The 20580-nt window shown below is 40.0% G+C and overlaps 1 protein-coding gene across 1 annotated transcript in view; it reads left to right on the top strand.

Moving 5' to 3' along the window:
• The first annotated feature begins 957 nt into the window (after nucleotides 1-957).
• The window catches only part of LOC107293370 (DNA (cytosine-5)-methyltransferase 3A), a 32323-nt gene continuing 12700 nt past the window's right edge, over nucleotides 958-20580 (top strand). Inside the window, exons 1-2 of the mRNA XM_015822519.1 lie at nucleotides 958-1191; nucleotides 17106-17210. Of these exons, the coding sequence (XP_015678005.1) occupies nucleotides 1123-1191; nucleotides 17106-17210 (174 nt within the window). The 5' untranslated portion in view covers nucleotides 958-1122. The remainder of the gene's footprint in view (nucleotides 1192-17105; nucleotides 17211-20580) is intronic.

Consider the following 20580-nt stretch of genomic DNA (forward strand, 5'->3'; position numbering starts at 1 on the left):
TGTTGGAGAAAAGGTGGTAGATTCACGTTGCCTGGAAGGATGAGTCTTAGATACAGCAAAGGTTTTAGAGCAGAATCTCCATTTACATAGAGGCAGTCAAAGCAAGGGAACTTTCTTAGGAGGCAGGAGGCATCTAAGCTTTCTGCAGAGGGTCTAGAGCAGTGTTTCTCAACCTTGGCAACTTTACGATGTGTGCTAGCTGGAGAATTTTGGGAGTTGAAGTCCACACATCGTAAAGTTGCCAAGATTGAGAAACACTGGTCTAGAGGCTGCCCAGTGGCTATGTGTGATGGAATCTTGGGCTTGTCCCAAGATTGTTGATTCTTTGGTGCTGGACTATTGCCTAGTTTGTTTGGCAAAAAGCAAAGTTACCACAAGACTCAAACCGAGAGCCGCTTGTGTGTGCTGCGGTAAGCTAGCTTCTCCTGTGCATTGACTTTTTTTGTGTTTGCTTGCTGGGGATCTGGGGAGAGTGACTTGCTGAAAGCTCCACTGCTTGCACCTGGCACACAGGATGAAAGTGCTGTTGGAGTGCAGTTCCACCCCATTTTATTCTCTTCCCTTTCTTCCCCACCATGTTGGAGCTAGCTTCGTTCCTCAGAAGAGGTTGTAAGAGTTCTCACCAGAGGGGGCTGCAACAAGAAGGCTTGTTCTGGATTTGTAACTTTCCCTGTAGCAACAGGTGCTGCTGTGCAAGGAAAGGGAAGTATGGTTGGGATTGCAGAGGAGGGGGAAGGTTTCTGGACTGGGGGAAGTTGAAAGAGGAGGGTGTATCTTCTGTTGCTGAGCTGAGACTGTATGGGCTGAAGAACCAGGGGCCCAGTTTGGCTGAGTCAAGGCTGTGGCTTGTTAATGATTGCCTGCAAGTGGGGAGAGGCCCTCAAAAGTGGCTTTCCGTGCATGTATTGTGTGCCTGGGCCTCACCTTCGTCTTTCTCTTTTCCTGTTGCAGGTGGCAGGAAAACCAGAGCAGAATCATCAACAGAGGGGGAGCATTGGTTTATCGCCTTGGCCTGCTTTTCCATTATCCCTCTTCAATTTGGGGTAAAGTTTGGAATTTTCTGTAAATTAAACCCCAGAAGCAAAAATCTGTAGCAGCTGCCTCTGCCCCAGTTTCCCCACAATGCCATCTAATGGGCCAGTTGACACCAGCAGTCCTTCTGCGGACCGGGAGGCAGTCGATGCTCACAAGGTAAGAAAATTTCGGGTGGAGGCTGGGATCACTGCTGGTCCTCTTTCCTATGGCTAGATGGCCCATATATCTCCTTATGGGCCATCTAGATTATGGACTATCTAGGTTAATTATGGTTCACACAACATGAATCCAAGCAGGATAGAGTATTCTGTGGCTCGACATAGTATGGGAATCCCACAATTGTGTGAGCAGGTTATGTTATCACATTAATATGCTTCGTTTGTTTGTGCTTAGAATATTCCATAAATACAGGAATTGGATTTAATTAAGCATGTCAAGAGTTTTAATATGTTGTGTGAGGCCAATTTGTGATTGGGAATTGTTGCAGTATTTATTTACTTCTCTGTGCAAAACTGTATAGCACAGGTAGCATGTGCACCATCTGCGTATTGCTCTAACTAAAGTGCTGAATGTTTGGCATCTGTTTAATCCAAATATTAGGGATGGAATTTTCTGCTGTGATTAATTTTCATATCTATTAATTAGATGAGAATTACAGAGGAAATGGTGCAGAATAGGAGGAAAGGGAGAATTCACACTTGTTGATGATGCACTTAAGATTATTTTATATCCATGTTTGATGCTTCAGAGAGAAGGAAAAGTGTGATGAAACGAACATCCTCTAAGCATGCTTAGGGCAAGCATGTTGAGCGAGAAGACCTGCCTGTTGAGCTTTCAGGGTGATCCACAGAAATTCCTTTGTCAGTCATGCACACCAGGAAAGTGAAGGAAGATCTCAGTCATTAGAGTGTGGGTTTGCAAAGATTAGATATATGAAGGTAAGCCTGTTTCAGTCAGATTGAGTTGAGAACTGTAGGCTAGTGAAAGAGGATAATTAGGCTTATCCTAATGTAGGAGTTGGCACTGCTGCGTGCTTTCTTTGCAAGGAAATGAGTGCACCAAGCAGCGGAGTAGCATGTGTTGGGTGATAGGGGTGTTTGAAGTAAGCAATTTGTCTCATCTCTGTGACTGCTGACATAGGGGCAAAGTAGAGCCAATTATGGAATTCAACATGTAGTATAAACATGGAGGAAATCTTGAGTAAAGCCTGCATTTATGTATTGACTTAGTTGTCCTGCTTTGACCTCTGATGACACCAGTAAATTGAAAGCAGTGGATGCAGATTGTGAGAATCAATTAGACATTTGTCCCTTGAGGAACATAAAACAATCTCAGTTACTGCTTGTGGGAGTGGAGATGTGGTGAAGTGGTTGTGAGAATGTGTTTGTGTCAGTTTGCATTATAGCTGAAAGGATTTGCTAAGAGGGAGCATGATGGGAGGAACATTGTTGCAGGTAGAGCAATTAACCTCAAATAAATGTGGAAATGGTAGATCTAGAAATAACCTATTGCAAGGAATTGTTATAAGAACTTCAGATTGTGGGGTTCTGATCCAGAGTGTTGTGTATCTAAGCTAAATGGAAATGGGATTCCCAGCGAGTATCTGAATATGGCACAGTTCAGTGTCCTTTAGATTAAACTCCAGCCCACAAAGCTGTAAGGCCTTGAACTAGTAGCATTCAGTGGTGCTGTGAGTCACCACCTCTTACACTATGTGCCCTGTGGTTGACAGGGTTGCCATCTCTTTATCCCACCAAGTTTGCCTAGGAGACTGCATGTACAGTAAGTACGGCTGCTGAGGCTATGATTCAGACAGCTCCAGGAAAGAAACAGAGGCTGGCAGAAGCAGGACTTACTGGAAGGTATCATCAACCTAACTTTTTATATATTTGCTTTTATATACATTATTGTTCATCCCAGTGTATTAAACACCATCAATATAAATCAGAGAGGCAGCAATCTTGACAAATAGGATTTACTCTGGGGTTGCTGCCAGAAAGCTGATGTGATATAAAGGGTGACTAGTACCTGAGAGAAATAGATGCAAGTCTACTCTCAGCCATGGAAACCACTAGGTGACTTTGGCCAATTATCTACCTCAGAGGTTTCATTAAAAAAAATGGAAGAGAAGGTACAATTATGTTGCTTTGGTTTCTGGATAAACAAATAAGAAACAATCAAATAAAGGACGAGCCTAATATCTGTGCCAGCCAATTTTCATGAGGAAAAGTATTCCAAAATCAGGGCTCCACCTCCAAAAGTCCTCAACATCTGTGTGGCTGCTGACAAAAGGCAGGTTGGAATGGAAAGTTCTTCTCTTTCCAATGTTTGTATTTTTGTGCATTAAAAGTTGATCCAGACATCTTACATTCACTCAAAATATAAATAGGCAGCTAATGTAATCTTTAAAGAATTATGGAATCTGCGTAATTTTTTATTTGGATTTAGGCCCAATTTAAGAATGGAAACTGCCTTGTTGTCCTGATAATGGTCCTGTGCTGGAATGTGATAGGGAGGGATATTCCAGATGGTTTTGCTCAATGCACTTGTGGTTTGGGATACTATAGTAGCAGGTGGCAACTAACATGTGATCTTGGTAGAATTAGAAAACTGAACACATTTAGTACTTGGATAAGGGTGCAACTTGAGAATTCCAGGGTTGTAGACTAAATTGAGAAGTTCAAAAAGTAACCCACGAGGCAAAAGTAGATGGATATGTGTTGGTGTAAATCATCAACTTCAAGATGACTTTACTTTTTTCTTTCCTTGAGCAGTCCAAGGATACAGTACTTGTGGAATGTTATTTAGCCTCTGGGGTGTGAAATTTTACAGGGAACTGTTTTGTCTCATAAATGTGTTATGGGAAAGATCATCTGGAACGTTAGGTTAAGTCTCATAAATATATCGCATTTGTGGAAATACTGAATGATTAAATGTCCTTAATCGGGTAGCATGTATTTATTTGTTTATTCATTCAATAAATTTATGTAACTGCCCATGTCATATTTGTGACTTACATGACTTACAATTAAAACATACACAATACGAAAAAACACAGAATGCAAATAATACATAATACAAAACATTAAAATAATTAAATCTGTCCAGTACAGTAACTCATAAACAGTACAACCATTTTATGGGTTCTACACCACTCTTTTATCCTCAGGCCAGATGACAAAGCAAAATCCTCAGGATCTTCTGGAAGGCCGCCAAGGTCAGGCAGGACTAGCCTTACCTTGGGGGGAATGATGTTCTGTAGGGCAGGTACAGTATCAAAAAAGATTCCACCTGGAGATGATATTCTCCAATAAACAGAACCTACAATAGTCTCTTCTGCTAGACCTTTGCAGACGACACCAAGCTGGCAGGAATAGCCAACACTCCAGAAGACAGGCTTAAGATACAGAAGGATCTGGACAGACTTGAACACTGGGCACTATCTAACAAAATGAAATTCAGTGGTGAAAAAAGTAAGGTTCTACATTTAAGCAAGAAAAACCAAATGTACAGGTATAGTATAGGTCAGGGGTAGGCAACCTTGGCTCTTTTATGACTCATGGACTTCAACTCCCAGAATTCCCAAGTCAGCTGACTCAGGAATTCTGGGAGTTGAAGTCCATGAGTCATAAAAGAGCCAAGGTTGCCTACCCCTGGTATAGGTGGTATCTTGCTCAATAGTAGCAACTGTGAGAAGGATCTTGGAGTCCTAGTGGACAATCACTTAAATATGAGCCAGCAGTGTGCTGCAGCAGCCAAAAAAGCCAACACAGTGCTAGGCTGCATTAACAGAGGGATAGAACCAAGATCAGGTGAAGTACTAATACCACTTTACAATGCCTTGGTAAGGCCACACTTAGAATACTGCATCCAGTTTTTGTCACCACGATGTAAAAAAGATGTTGAGACTCTAGAAAGAATACAGAGAAGAACAACAAAGATGATTAGGGGACTGGAGGCTAAAACATATAAAGAACGGTTGCTGGAATTGGGTATGTCTAGTTTAATGAAGAGAAGGACGAGGGGTGACATGATAGCAGAGTTCCAATATCTCAAGGGTTGCCACATAGAAGAGGGAATCAAGCTATTCTCCAAAGCACTTGAAGGCAGGACAAGAAGCAACGGATGGAAACTAACCAAAGAGAGAAGCAACCTAGAACTAAGGAGAAATTTCCTGACAGTTAGAACAGTTAATCAGTGGAACAACCTGCCTCCCCAAGTTGTGAATACTCCAACACTGGATGTTTTTAAGAAGAGACTCGACAGCCATTTGTCTGAAATGGTTTCCTGCCTGAGCAGGGGGTTGGACTAGATGACCTCCATGGTACCTTCAAACTTTATTATTATTACTGTTGTTATTATTATTAGTATTAGTATTAGTAGTAGTATTATCTGATATGAAGAGCAGATATCATTGGGAAGACGTGGTCCCTCTAATAATCCTTGAATAATTTAAAATATCATATGGTCTATTTGGATATGTTTTTTTAATATCTCGGTTCTTTTGAAAGGAAAGGAATGCAGCAAGAGTGTTGAGGAACACTTGTGTCCCAGTTGAAGTTCCATTTAGTCTGCCACCTGTGCTTTTGGGCATAGAAAAATTTGGCCAGTATTACATTTTAGATTACTCTATATCAAGCTGCCTCTGAATAGTATTGAGAAACAACAACTAGTTAAAATCTAGGTATCTTGTCAGGGGTGTCCTTGGGGGAGTCATATAATGTACTGCAGGCCTGCACAACTTGTAGAGGGGAAAGGGTCACATTAATATATTAAAAAGAATTGCAGGCCGCAAAGGAATAGTTAGTGTGCTGATCAGCTAGGCGAGCAATGCAGTGATGAACTGACCATGTCACTGAGGTGTGGAGGTGTCTTCTGAGGCAGCAGTCAGTAAAGTCAGCAGCCTGTTCTTTAGGATGGCAGCAATGTTGGGGGGGGGGGGCAGTAGATTTATTGATTTTTTAAAAAAATGCCAATACAAGTTTTTGGGTGAGCCACATGCAGCCTATAGTCCATACCTTGTGCAGGCTTGATGTACTGGAATGAATGTTTGCTTCTGGGCATAATTTATAGTTCTGAGTTTGGCCTACCAATCCCTAAAAAGTTGCCTTGAAACAAGATGGGTAGAATAAAATAAAATAAATAAATAAATAAAATAAAAAATATCTAAAAATAAAATGGTTTGATTCTGAAATAAAGGACTATTTTCCATTTGAATGTGTTCATAAATTATTACCTCTTATATGAAGGTGTGTTTTATGTTTTGCTATTTGGAAAGAATAAATTGGTGTGTATTCAAGACAAAATTTTCCGGTAGTGGCATTTTACTTGAGGAACTTCCTACTGAGGAGATTATATTGGCTATAAAGACAGTAAACCTGCTGATAAATGTTCTTAAATACTATACTGTAATATTTGCTTCTCCATTTCTTTGTGTTGTACAAAATTTTAATGATATGTACATTGCATTTTATTCTAGCAACCTACTAAGAAGATAACAAGATTTATAAATGTTATAAGTACATAACTAAATAAAACAAATTTAAAATATTAATTTCCAAATTCTGCACTAATTGAAGCAATTTTAAGCATCAAGCAAGTTCTGCTTGATGCTATTGTTGCTGAAAATTCTAAATGATTTGCATGTTAATCACTGTAGTAACAAACCTTTTCTCACGTGATATCTTAAACTATCTCTATTTTCGCTAAATCAGCTTGCATTATACATATGCAAAATCTGCTATTTTTATTGTTTTGTGAACTTTGCACTTTTGCTGCTTGGTGGAGGTTTGCTTACTAAGAACTTACCTGTGCTTTGTTCACCAGTGAGGATCCGCTTAACAGTGTTAAAGAGTGAGAACCAGGATTTGGGGGGAGAAATTGCAGGACTCAGATTTGTAGACACTTATTTTTATAGCTTAGCTGTCATGAGGAAGTAATTAGAGCAGAGGTGCCAAACTGCTGGCCCAAGGGCCGGATGCTTCATGCCAAAACTGCGCCCACCCCATTGCCAGCAATGGAAAAAAGTCGCGATATGTCGCGACACGTCACGTGATGTTGCGAGTTGGACACCCCTGAATTAGAGTGATCAAGTAGATTTGAGATGTGAGTAGGGTATAAGTGATAGAGTACTAATAAAAGAATATTTGTAGTTTAGATTTGAAATGAGGTGTCCTTGGTGCTCTCTGAGCTTGGTTGTTTCCTTGTAGATATTTTCTTCCCCAAACTAGATAACATCATCAGTCCTAGCATCCCAGTTTGGGTAATGAAACATCTGCAGAAAAACAACTAAGCACAGAGAACACCCTTAAGTGATAGAATATTTGCTTTGTACCTAACAGTTTCAATTAGTGATGGGAAAAAAAATCTGAGATTTAGAACAGTGGGTATAGATGAGCCCATACCAACCTAAAGTCCTGCAGATTTTTTGGGACTACATCTCCCAGGATTCCTGGGCACTTAAAAGAGATAATAAGCTAGACCAGGTTTCTTAAAGGGTGCCCTAGGACCCCTGGGGATCTCCCAAGACCCTCCTGCAGTGTGCGCAAAATCAAAATTATTTGCCAGCCTATGTTGAAAAATAATACAATATTAAAATCTCATGAAACAATCATGAGAAGCAGTATCAGCAGTGAATGTATCATTTTTAAATTTTAATATGGTAAATATCAATAAGTGTAAACCATACAAGCAGCTCTTTTGAGATCCTCCATAATTTTCAAAAGTGAGAAGGGGTCCTGAGAGCAAAAGATTTTAATAAACACTGAGCTAGATGGACCACAGGCCCAATAAAGTATAAGCAGCTTCCTTTGTTCAGAATTTGTAATTAAAATAGTAATTAAAACTACATATCAAGAAAGCTGGATCAGTTATGTCTGTCAGCATTGCTGGCTTACTGCTAATCAAGGAAAAGGTAAGAGGTGTGGGGATTAATTCTATGCCTTTTATAGTTTTTTTCCTGTTTAAATTAGCATCCTTCCTACACCTGCTTTAATTCTTTAATTGCTGGATCTTTGTTTAATTCCAGATATCATTAAGGTATTTCTGATTTTTATGTCTGTTGTGATTACGTGAAATATGGGGAACCCATTTCAAAAACTTTGAAAATAATGCTTTTAAAAAATGATTAAACATTTGCTCTGGAAGATGGTTTAACCAAACATAACATAATTTCAGCCTTCCTAAGTTTTTAGAATGATCTGTGGATAGACTTGTATCATTTGTTGTATTGTTTTGGTAAAGACCTGGAAATCCGGACCTTCTTCACATTTCATTCTCTGTTCTTATTGAAATATCTGTTTGAGTCGTGGTGGCTCAGTGGTTAGAATGCAGTATTGCAGGCTAACTCACTGCTCACTCCAGGAGTTCGATTCTGACCAGCTCAAGATTGACCTCAGCCTTCCATCCTTCCAAGGTCAGTAAAATAAGAAGCCAGGTTGTTGGGGGCAATATGCTGACTCTGTAAACTGCTTAGAGAGGAGGGCTGTAAAGCACTGTGAAGCCGTATATAAGTCTAAATGCTATTGCTATTGATCACTATCAACATCCAGAGCTCCCTCACCTGACACTACTTTCTTTTCTGACTGACAAGCTTATACATAATATTCAGAAATTTTCTAGTTTCTCCCTCAAATATATATCAATATAGGGATATCAATCATAGTAATTAATAGGAATCCAAAGATGCTTTGGTAACACTGATCAAGGTTTTTTGCCCTTATCAGTTTCAATGCAGACCAGAGAAGAAATGTTCTGAACACAACAGAGATGGAGTAAATAAGTCAGGAGGAAGAAGGGTGATAATTGGTATACTGGATGTAATTATGTAAATTATCAAAGCCATCACCTACAAATCTAGTGCCAGCTAGGGATTAGGGAGTATTTCAAACTTCTGTCCGAGTGAAATTCTGTCTAGAAAAGGCTTCATCTCAATCCTAAAGTCCAGTTTTTTTTTCCTTACCAGCAATACCTTTAAGTTATTTATTTATTAAATTTATATGTTGCCCATCTTGCTATCCAAAATGACTCTGGGTGGCTTATCTAGATTTAATTTCATATTTTTTTCCATCTAGACCATTATTTATACTAGGAAGCATTCAAGGCTATCAGTTGCTTCTTTGGAGTTAAAAAATAGGGAACAGTATAGCTGGGTGCCATCAGCATAATAATGTCCTTCCTTAGTAATTAAATAGCGTAGAAAACAAAGATATAATCCCAAGGAATAATGATATAGGTGCCAAATAGTCCACTGGCCCTGCCTTCTGTGTACATCCCAACTGGAAGGACTTGAACCACTGCAGAACAATAGCTCTAGAAGTCCAATTCTCATTAGATGGCTCAGAGGAATCCCATGATTGATGGTATTGAAAATTGCTGAGAGCTTCAAGACAACTAGCAGGATTGAACTTCTCCCAACTAATTTCCAACCAAGATTATTAGCAAAGCTGTTTGCTAATAATTTCACTATCATATCCTGGAAGAACCTAGAATCTAGAAAATATATTTCAAATCTGAAGCTATGAGGGCATATACTTTTTGTCTCCTTATCAAATAAATAACTCAGGAGGTGGACTCACACAAGTCCAATTGTTTCAAAATACATAGAATACTTTAGAGCAATTTGCAAAGCTGGATTGCCACTGGAAGAAGGACTTGATTCTCAATTAGCACCAACCTAACCTCACTCAGTGGGGAGGCTTGAAGAATGACTATTCTGCACAATATTGAAAAGACAGCAGGTGGACCTTGAGATGTCCTACTTATCTAAACAAAGTATAAAGTATCACACTTCAAATGTTTGTTGGAAAAATATAGGAAGTTGAGTCAAATCTGGAAGCAGATGTTGTAGACAATAGTCATAATTTGCATGACACTTTCTGAATCAATTTTTGGCTGGCCTTCAAAGTCAGTTCCATGTATGACTTGCAGAATACATCAAATAGTTGTGTTAAAGCATTATTGAGAATTTTTCCTTTATGGTTTCTAAAGTTGAATAGAAATTATCCGCTCTCCTTGATTCATGAAAATTCCAAAATGGGGTTAGTAATTAGGATTATAACCATAAAATTGCAACATTATTTTATTTATTCCTTTAAGGAACATTTATTCTACTTTCCAGCTACAAGTTGCTTGAGGCATCTGAGTGAAATAATTGAAAAATTAATACAAATACAAAAATATTTAGCAAAAGCAATAATTAAAGAATGCAAATTATGCACTGATTTCCACAGGGGAAACAAAATGAAGTCAGCGGTGAGAATTCATTACTTTGGCAAGGCAAAATCCTGTCAGAACAGATCAGATTTTGGGGTGTGAAAGTTTAATAGAGAGGAACTAAGCAAGTATGTCATGGGTTACAACAGTGCAGATCTACATCATTTTCCCATCAGCATAACTCAAGCAGGAAGCTTTTTTGCTGCTGGCTCTAAATGGGCAGTTTGATATAGGAAGAGGAGATCCTTCAAGCAAGTGTGCAGAATTTTGTGATCCTTGGATCCTCACCCCCAATCATGGTGTGAGAAATTGGCCATTTCTTAAACACTAGTGGTGTGTTTTCCTTAGTTTTAAGTGGGAAAGAGAAATAGTTCACATTCCCTATCAGCAGAAAAATAGTAAAGAATAAAATTGCAGCTTTGGGTTTCTGAAGGGCTAAGTGATCAGAGCTGAGCTTCATGATGTTCTGCCTTGTACAAGCTTATTTCTGAGCAAAACTTTTTCTTAATAGTTGCAGCAAGGGGGTATAAGTGTATTATAGGATTATTTGGTAATGACAGTAAGATTGAAGAAGAAAGGGAGGGAGGACCCCTAGAGAAGATAATCGAGCATTCATTAAATCTGAATCACAGGTAGAGCTAATAATTTAGGTATGGATGAGTCACAGATCCATCTGGAAGGAAATGCCGCACATTAGTGGAAAAGAAAAGAGAATGGATGCTTGTCATTCTTGTTTTGAAATCACACCAACTACCATCATCAATAGTTTATGGACCACCGCTGTTGTATATTTGTAGATGGAGGAATCTCCTTGAGAGGTTGTCTAGCTTTGGATGATTGAGCAAGTGGTGCTCTGTTTAAGAAGGGGCTTTTTCCTTTGAGAATCCTGGACTTTTAACCTACTAAGAACAGTAACTTAGGGCATTTCCACAGCTTCATAGCGCCAATGCATTTTCAAACCAACACACAATTATTTTCACTTCTGCCAATCTTTAGAGGCAGAGTATATAGAGAAGTCATTTTGTGCTAATGGGGGCTTCCTCCAATCGAGAGAAGGAGAGTGCAAACAGCGTTACAATATTCAGTCTCTTGGAGCAAGAAAAGGAATCGTCCGATGTGCTTAGCCACCATTCCTTATTACATATAAAATCCCTCTGTGAGCAGGGGTGGTGAAATAATAAGGTATTGACAATTTTATAACCAACATTGCTGCATTTGGAGTGGAGGAGACTAAACATGCAGATATGAATCTCTGTGGCACATAGTAGTAGAATCCAGGGATGTTTCTTCCGGTCTGCGTTACCTTGCATTCGCCCTATTCTTGATTGGCAAAATGTCTCTCAACATACATAGCTCTGCCTCTGTGGCTGACTTTTACTATATTCTCAGGACAAGGGTTGATTTCTTACCTTCCTTTTCCTTTCCATGCAGCACAATTAGCTGGCAGGAAATGGAACCACCAATGATACTTTAAAACAGGGGTAGTCAACCTTGGCTCTTTTATGACTCGTGGACTTCAATTCCCAGAATTCCTGAGCCAGCTTAGCTGGCTCAGGAATTCTGGGAATTGAAGTCCACGAGTCATAAAAGAGCCAAGGTTGACTACCCCTGCTTTAAAACATGGAGTCACATGATGAAAGGACTCCTGATGTTCCCTTTTACATTCTGTTTTCCCTTTTTATGTCCCTTTACCAATTAGTTGACCTTTTTGGACACAGAACTATTTCTCTCCTAGGAAATTGACAATGTGTCAAATAAAGTGCCAGCTCCTCCTTTTTTCAGTATTTATAATTACTTATTTTCTGTAGAATGAAAAGAAATTTTAATTTTGTTTGATCGATGCACCATTAAATCAATGCTCTTTATTTTATTTTTATTTAAGAAAATTTATATGGCTGCCGATGCAAGGTTGACTCTGTCTCTCAGTGGTCCTTCTTCCAGCATGAGCTCTTTGGCACTGTAACTGGCCCTACCCATCTTTCTGCTAGTTGTCCTCTTCTCTTTCCTTCCTTTTTCCCAGCATTAGAGCCTCCAGAAAGCTAAGTCTTCACATAAAATAAGATATTACATCATATTGATCATTATATCTCAAGTGAGAACTCTAGGTTGTTTTCTTCTCTTGTACTATGTCTTCTGTCTGTACTGTTTGATAGATAGTAGAACATGGGCAACCATGAAATGATTCCTGAATCATGCAGAATGGAACTAAGTACGTGTGAGATGCCAACCCAGTACTGAAACTGGACAACAAAATCAAGAAAAGCTCAACCATCTAACAAAAAAAGAAGGCTTCTGAATCTCGAGGTTCCATGATACCATAATGATTAGTAGCCATTGCTGGACCTCACTGCGCTTCCTCCATGAATTCATTACTATCACCTATATCATGGGTCCCCAACCTTTCTGGGTTGGCGGCCTGGTGGGAGAGGGAGAGGCAGGGGCCTTACGCATGTGTGAGCAAATGTGAATGTAGCCACACAGGTGCGCATGCACACAAACAGGCTGCGACCATGTGCATCACACAAATGGGGAACGTGAGCATGCACGTGAGGCTCTCGGCAATGCCAGCGCCTGTGTCAGGCTTGTGGCGCTGCCAGGCTCGCGGCGCTGCCACCACCGGTGTGAAGATCATGCTACCGGCCTGTGTGAGGCTCACGCTGCGGCCTGCCTGCTGATTGTCGTGCTGCCACCATCCACGTAACACTTGCGGCAATGGTGCCGCAAAGTGGGGTGAGCATGCACACACGGGCATGTGCACTACCCAGTACTCATGTGGCCCAGTGGTCAAGACGCCATGGCCTACAGGTTGGTGGCTATTAATTTAGATGGACTTAAAAATTGTTTTCCCAAAAATAAGACCCGGCCTTATGGTTTTTTTTGCCTCCAAAAGAGGCATCAGGTCTTATTTTGGAGGGATGTCTTACCCTCTTACCTTAGGACCACTGCAGCCAGGCCTCCCACGCCCCAACACCTGCCTCGTCTTGGCAGCCCACTTCTGTGACTGCTCACCACCACTTGCGTGTATTGCCCCTGGCCTCTGTTTCACCTTCAGATGCCTTTCTGGAAGCCCTCTGGTGGCAAAACAGAAGCCAGGGGGCGCCCCGTGCGTTCAATCTGGAGCTCGTTTCTCAGCTGCAGAGGCCTTTCCGGAAGGCCTCTGGCGGCAAAATGGAAGCCGGGGGCGCTACGCATGTCAATCTGGAGCTTGTTTTTTTGGCTGCAGAGGCCTTTCCAGAAGGTGGCCAGTGGCAATGCATGTGAGCAGCGGTGAGTGGCTGCAGAAGTGGGCCCGCAAGGGAAGGCAGGTTTTGGGGCTTGGGGGGCCTGGCTGCAACTGTCCTAAGGTAAGTGGGTGTGGGGTGTGTGGGGCAGCTCCACCCCCCCCCCAACCCTGCCCTAGCTTGATTTTTAACCATGTGCCTTGCCCCACTTCATGCAGCCAGGTGCAATGGAGTGGGCGGGATCTTAAGTAGAGCTTATTTTGGGGGATAGGTCTTATTTTTGGGAAAACAGAAGAATTGGATTGCTTCTGAATCAGTTTTATTCACACAATGGGATTCAGTCTGTTCACTTGGTTTTAGCAGAGGCCTGAATGAAACAGCATCAACACCAATATTTAAGGCAGAAATTACTGGCATCTTTTCTTCTATAATTGCCATATATTTCATGGCATCTTGAGTCAAGAGCAAGTGTACTTCTCCGGATGAAAGAGGTGTTTACTTGGAGGTAAGGAGAGATGCTGACCTATTGTTAATACCCTTCAGAAATAAAGTAAAAGAAACATTGCAATTCCTCTCTAAACAATACAGCTGTGTTCATAAAACAATCTTAACCTGATTACTGATTTTTACCCATATTTTAGATTTACATGATAAACTAATTTTTGATTAATCAAATGAACTATGAACTATGTTTACAAAGCACAACTGCATTTGCACAAAAATTCTGCACCAAAATAACTCATGTTGTCTTGAGTGCAACTACTAGGTTTGTAATAGGTTTGATTAAGCAAGTTGTGTTAACATAGCCATGCTTTATAGGTAGGGTACAGAAAATGCAGTAGAGTTGGCTTCTCAAAATGTTACACTTCTGAGTCTTCTCTGCTGCCTTTCCATCTTTTCATAGGCTTGATTTCTGCTGTTCATGTCCTAAAATACAGCTGCAGCCCCAATCTATCCATGCCAACTGGCAATGGCCTTTTGAAGCTTTTTCTTGCTACAGTGCTACTAACAGATTCCACCTTGTTCCTTTCTCAGAGACTTAATGTAATTTCTATTCCTTTAATCAATGGCTTCCTGTTCACTTTAATTACCAATTAGCATTTTATAGCCAAAGCAGTTTTTAAAGCCAAAGCAGTTTTTCCTTGATTAATCTTATTTTTTATAATCAAATATTGCAAAAATATTGTTAATAAATAGTGTTTTGCCCTTTCCTTGTATCCAGGGCAGGGGTTCTACAGTGTGGCTTATAGTCATATAAGCACTTAATTAAAACATTGGTGGTATTATTTTTATTATTATTATTATTATTATTATTATTATTATTATCCTTTGTTATTACTATTACTTTGTTGTTTTGCGTGTATACTGAGAGCTTATGCATGAGAGACAAATTTCTTGTGCATCTAATCACACTTGGCCAATAAAGAATTCTATTTGCAAGATATAGTACTACAATAAGGTTGATATATTCTAATATGCATATCTTTTCTAGTTGTTTCTGTCATCTTTCTTTTCTAATCAAGGTGACAAAACCTCATGATATAACTATAGAAGTGTAGGTACATGAGGTTAAATTGCCCTTCACCATCCTCTGGGTTGGGGATGAAGAAAGCTTCTGTCAAACATCTCTAGGGAACACTACCCTGTATTGAAGAAGGTGAGGATAACTATTAAAGCAAATTCAGCATATCTTAAAAGTAGCAATGCAGCAAGAGCCTGCAACTTTTCATTGCTGAAACTGCAAAACTCAGCTTACAGAAATAAAAATAAATTTGCAGTAGTTGTGGCTTTAAAAAGGAAGCTGGTAAGTAAAATTACTTCTTTCTGCAAGGGGCAGATTTATGCTGTTCTTTTGGGAGTCAGATTGGATTTAGCGGGTTGGTTAAGGTGCTGGATTAGGAGTGGAGAAACTTGAGACACAAAAGCTAGTTGGATGACCTTGAGTTTCAGTCATTCTCTCTGTGGCCTAGGAGGAAGGCAATAAAAGAAGGAACTTCTGAAAACTGCTGTCTGAATGACTGTGTGGCCTTGTTCCTGTCACCAGGAGTCGAGCCTGACTCAAAGGACAAAAAAAAAAAAAAAAGTGATGTGGAAATTTATAAGTGAGGGCAGAACTTTGCAGAAGACCCAAAGAAAATTAAATCAGGCAGACGGGATGATTGTTATTGGCGCCAAATAACTTTTTTTTCATTTCATGAAAAAGTCAACTAAGGCAGAAAAGCTACTGGTAGCAGTGCAGTTTTTGCTTCTGAATACTATCCCATTATAGCATAGCCAGGCTTCTGTTCATGTGATTTTTTTACAGGGTATCTGAGCATGATCAAAATGTTATTCTGAGTGTTTCCCATGCTACTTCTATCTTTTTTTCAAATTTCTCAGCACTACTCTTCTGTCATTGCCAAAAAGAATGTTTTTAATGGACACAGTGACATATTACAGAACAAACTCACTAAACACCACAATTTCCATTTTTCCCCCTATTCCTTATACCCTTTCCTCATCCCATTCTGATCCTTTAGACTGGTATTTTTAATGATTGGGCTGTTTTCTGATCATCAGAAAAAATATGGCACTTTTTTTATTTAGTTGTAGGATTTATAAAACCCCTCACTTCAAAGACTCTAGCCTATTGTTTGTGTTTTTCAAATAACAAGAATAATACAACACTATGTTTGGTTTTTGAAAATAATACAAATAATAACCCTGAGAATTAATATATTTCTACAAACACTTAAATATATATTTAAAGTTAATGGTACCATACTCAGCCAGATATATACAGCACATTAACAATGTGTAAAATATACTGTCTTACTGCTCTTTAAATTGGCAGCATCAATAGCTGTAAGTTATTGTTTCATTCATATTTTATAATAAAATTGTTATAGTGTGAGTATGCAATAAATTAAATAAATTATGCCTTACCAATATCATAAGGCAAATCTGTTAAAAATAGATTATTAAATATAGTATATGAGCTGAACTTTCACAACCTACACTGTTTTGTAACTTTCCCAAGCATGGATAGAACATATTGGGTGTGTGTGTATAAGGACTAAAGGGTGGGAAATTGATTGAAATTTCACATGAAGCTTATAATGAATTAAACTGCCAGTTTGGAAGCATCCAAGGTAAAATTTAGCAAAGCAATCTGGGCATCAGTCAGTGGCGAAATGTGTATATATATATAAAATGATACAAAGAAAAAGGGTATGGTTGTGTTAACAATATGGATGAAGGAAAAGGTTGATCTAGAACAGGCATGTCAAACTGCCATGAGGTAGATTGGGTTGAAAGAAGGACCACATTTGCCTGTGATGCAAATGTGGCAAATGTAGCACAAAGTTAAACAGTCACTACCAGAAAATGTCATGATGACACCATTTTGTGTAGCTTTAAAAGAAGTTCAAACTCAGCACTTGTGTTCTAAATGGAGCAGGCCTCTAGTGAGGCTGATGGAAAGGAACAAGGTGGCCAGAGGTAGGAGCACAATCTTTTCTTTAAAAAGAGACAATGCGCCTTTAAAACAAAGGTTTTTTTCCCCAAAAAAACCTTGCACAGGGGATTTTGAGGTGCCTCCTGGCTCAATAGCTAAGAAGAACATTGTCTCTCTCTTTTTTTCTCTCCTGAAAACAGGGAGAAGAAGATCCTGAGGAGAATCGGAACAAGGAGGAGAAGCCAGATCCAGGAATCCCTGTGAGGAAAGTGGGGCGACCTGGTAGAAAACGGAAACAGCCAGTGGTGAGTGGAAGCCATTGCATGTCCAGAGTTGCAAGATCAGTCACCCAGGGTGTGGATGGGAAGTTACTCTGATTGAGGCCTTTAAATAGGAGAACCAGATAAGGGAGAGTTGGGTTAAATTCTCAGTACTTTCTTTCTAAAGCTAGAGTTTCTAGAGTCAGCAATTTCTAAGAATAGCTTTGTGGCCTTTGTTGGAGGTGAACAGCTACAAGAAGAAAGCAACTGGGAAACTCTATATGTTTTTGCCTACAGAAAAGCCAAAGATCCATATGCACTCACACAAATACATGCTGTCATTGATGCCTGTAACTCCATTTGTAACTCCATTCCATTTGTAATTCCATTCAAATTGGATAGAAACTAATCATGAGCCGTGGTGGCACAGTGGTTAGAATGCAGTACTGCAGGCTATGTCTACTGACTGCTGGCTGCCAGCAGTTTGGCAGTTCGATTCTCACCAGCTCAAGGTTGACTCAGCCTTCCATCCTTCCGAGATCAGTTAGATGTGGACCCAGATTGTTGGGGGAAATATGCTGACTCTGTAAACCACTTAGAGAGGTCTGTAAAGCACTGTGAAGCAGTATATAAGTCTAAGTGCTATTGCTAAGAAGAAAAGCAACCTTGAATTAAGAAGAAGCTTTCTAACAGTGAGAACGATTAACAAGTGGAACAGCTATCCTTCAGAAGTTGTGGGTGTTTCATCACTGGAGGTTTTTAAGAAGAGACTGGACAGCCACTTGTCTTAAATTGTATGGGGTTTCCTGTTTGAGCAGGGGGTTGGACTAGAAAACCTCAAAAGTCTCTTCCAGTTCTATTCTGATTGATTGAATACATGCAGCTTCAGTCTGCAAACACCTCTTGGCTGGGTATTGTGTGGACACGCCTATGACATCTGGCAAAGCACCCAGCTGCTCTTATTAGAAACAAAACTCCTCTAGGAAAATTGCAAAGAATTATTTTGGACGGTTCAGTTATTTCTAGTAAAAGGGTTCATGTTCTTGGCTCATAAACTGATGCATCACTGACACTGGCTGAGTTTCAGCAATTTGCTGACCTAACACCTTTTCTGGGTTTGGACAGTAAGTTGGATTACAAACACGAGTTGCATATGCACAACACGCAAACTAAAACAAAGCCAAGGTTAAAACTAACCAAGCTTAGTGGCCATTATGTAGGATGTGGAATTGAAGTTGCCTGAAAATAGCAATAAATATATGCATATCTCTGTGCACACAAGTTTCTTAAACTGCTGACCAGTGGTTAGCTCCCTGTATAAGTTGGAGATAAGGAGGGTAGAATTTCAACATATCTAAGTGTCAGATTGCGTAAAGTGATCAAATTTGCCAAAATGTTGAAACTTCTTTAGATACCCCTTTGGGATTAACACGGTACCTATGAAAGGTTTTATTTCTGTTGCAAATTGGAATAGAACTTCCTCTACTGATAGGCTGTGTTTACCAAAACATGATTAACTAGGATAGTTGCCTAGAACTGCATAGGGGTTGGACTAGAGGATTTATAAGGTTATTTCTACCTGATGATTCTATAATTTGTACAACATGCTAAACTAGATTAGTTTAACATTGGTTAAATTGTACATATACTGTATGCATATGTACTGTATAGGAAAGTACCTTAGGGTACTAACCCGTTCTCATTTTTGATTCATAGTTCACTCTTTCTGCAAAGCCAGGAAATGGTAATGTTGTATCCAGCCTAAGGATGTTGTATGAACACACCAACAGTTCCTCCCTTCTCTAGAGTATTCACCTCATATGAACCTAATTTAGCTGCCTGTGCCCAGTCAAACCAATTTTATTTCTTCATATCTTACATTTTTAATGGGATTGATTTTTGCTGCTGCTTGTAAGATTTATATTGGATCTACTGTGGTTTTATGCCCTCATCTGCTATTTATAACTTTATTATGTATATTGATTTATTGAACTCTAGGGGCATACATGTAGCTCTTGATGAGGCACACTTCCACTTTCTCATATGTTGCTTGTGACCTGGTCCATGCAATGATTGATTATTGCCTCTTCAATTGATCAGAGCTTTTTAGCTCAGACCATAAGCAGTAACAGATAGAAAAAGGCATGGGTGAAATGTATCTTTCAGGATCAAGTTCAAGCAAAATACGCTTGACTGCATTCCATTTAATAGAGTTGCTAATTAATCCATTAATCCATTAGACCATAAACTAAGCAAGCTAGGTTTTCCACTATGTTAAACTACAATTCTTCCAGTTAAAACTAGTTAGGCTTTTCATGTGTGCAAATGCAGGTTTTTAGATCTTTAAATGACCCTGAAGAGTATAATGCTATCCCTGGAGGGGGGATACTTGTGATGGAGGACTGTCTACTCCTCCTCACCCTTCTTCATCCTCCCATGAACCTCAACTGGAGAAGAATCAAGTGCTCCTGGTTTCTCAAGCGAGCAAACTAAAGTTCATGGTGATAAAAAAAAAACATGTTGGTATACTGCAGGAAAATCATCTACTGTCACAGAGAATTCCATCCTTGTTGGCAGAATGTCATTAAGGTTTCTAGTATTTTTATCCTGTGCTTGGGATTTCCTTCCGATCTCTGGTATGAGAACTCCTGATCCAGTTGGGACCTGTGCAGATTTGTTTCCCAGAAGGCTGCTTTTGCCAGTTGGGCCGTGGGAATGGCTTGCCCTTTTAACCATGGGCTCTCTACAGACTCCTTCACTTTGCTCTAGTTCTCTGCCTTGCACAGCTGCAACCTGATCTCTGGCACTGCTGCCAGGGCCAGGGAAGGAAGCTGGCCACCAGCCACATGCTAGGCCACTCAGAGAAGAACTGCTGCTGCTGCTGTGTTGCTGGCAGCTTCCCAAAATAGAATCAGCCTGGGTGGGGAGATTGCTATGGACATGGCAGGGAGGAAAAGCAAGGTTGCTGCAAGGCTTGGAAAGGACTAAGAGAGCTGGATGACAGCCAGACTGCTGTCTCTCTGCTGCCAGAGGCAGAGACTGGAATGGATGCAGCTGCTTGGTTGGATCCCCAAATTGTATTTAAAGGGCTAGCATGAAAATGTTCTGGGAGGCCAGGTGTGGGGCAGGTGAAGTATCTAGAGTGGCCTGCCCTATTCACATAATTACACAGAACCATCAGATATAAAGGACAAGTGAAGGGAAGTCTGATGCTTTTGACACAGAATCCAACACTCTAATGTTCCACATTTTTACTTTTCAAGAATCTGGCTTCCAACACTTTGACAGAGCCAGTTTGGTGTAATGGTTAAGGCATCAGGCTAGAAACCAGGAAACTGTGAGTTTTAGTCCCACTTTAGACACCAAACCTGGGTGACCTTGGACCAGTCACTCCCTCTCAGCCCTAGGAAAGAGG

The sequence above is a fragment of the Protobothrops mucrosquamatus genome, unplaced genomic scaffold (genome assembly GCF_001527695.2).
Source record: "Protobothrops mucrosquamatus isolate PMUCROS unplaced genomic scaffold, P.Mucros_1.0 scaffold1598, whole genome shotgun sequence".
Taxonomy (NCBI): Eukaryota; Metazoa; Chordata; class Lepidosauria; order Squamata; family Viperidae; genus Protobothrops; species Protobothrops mucrosquamatus.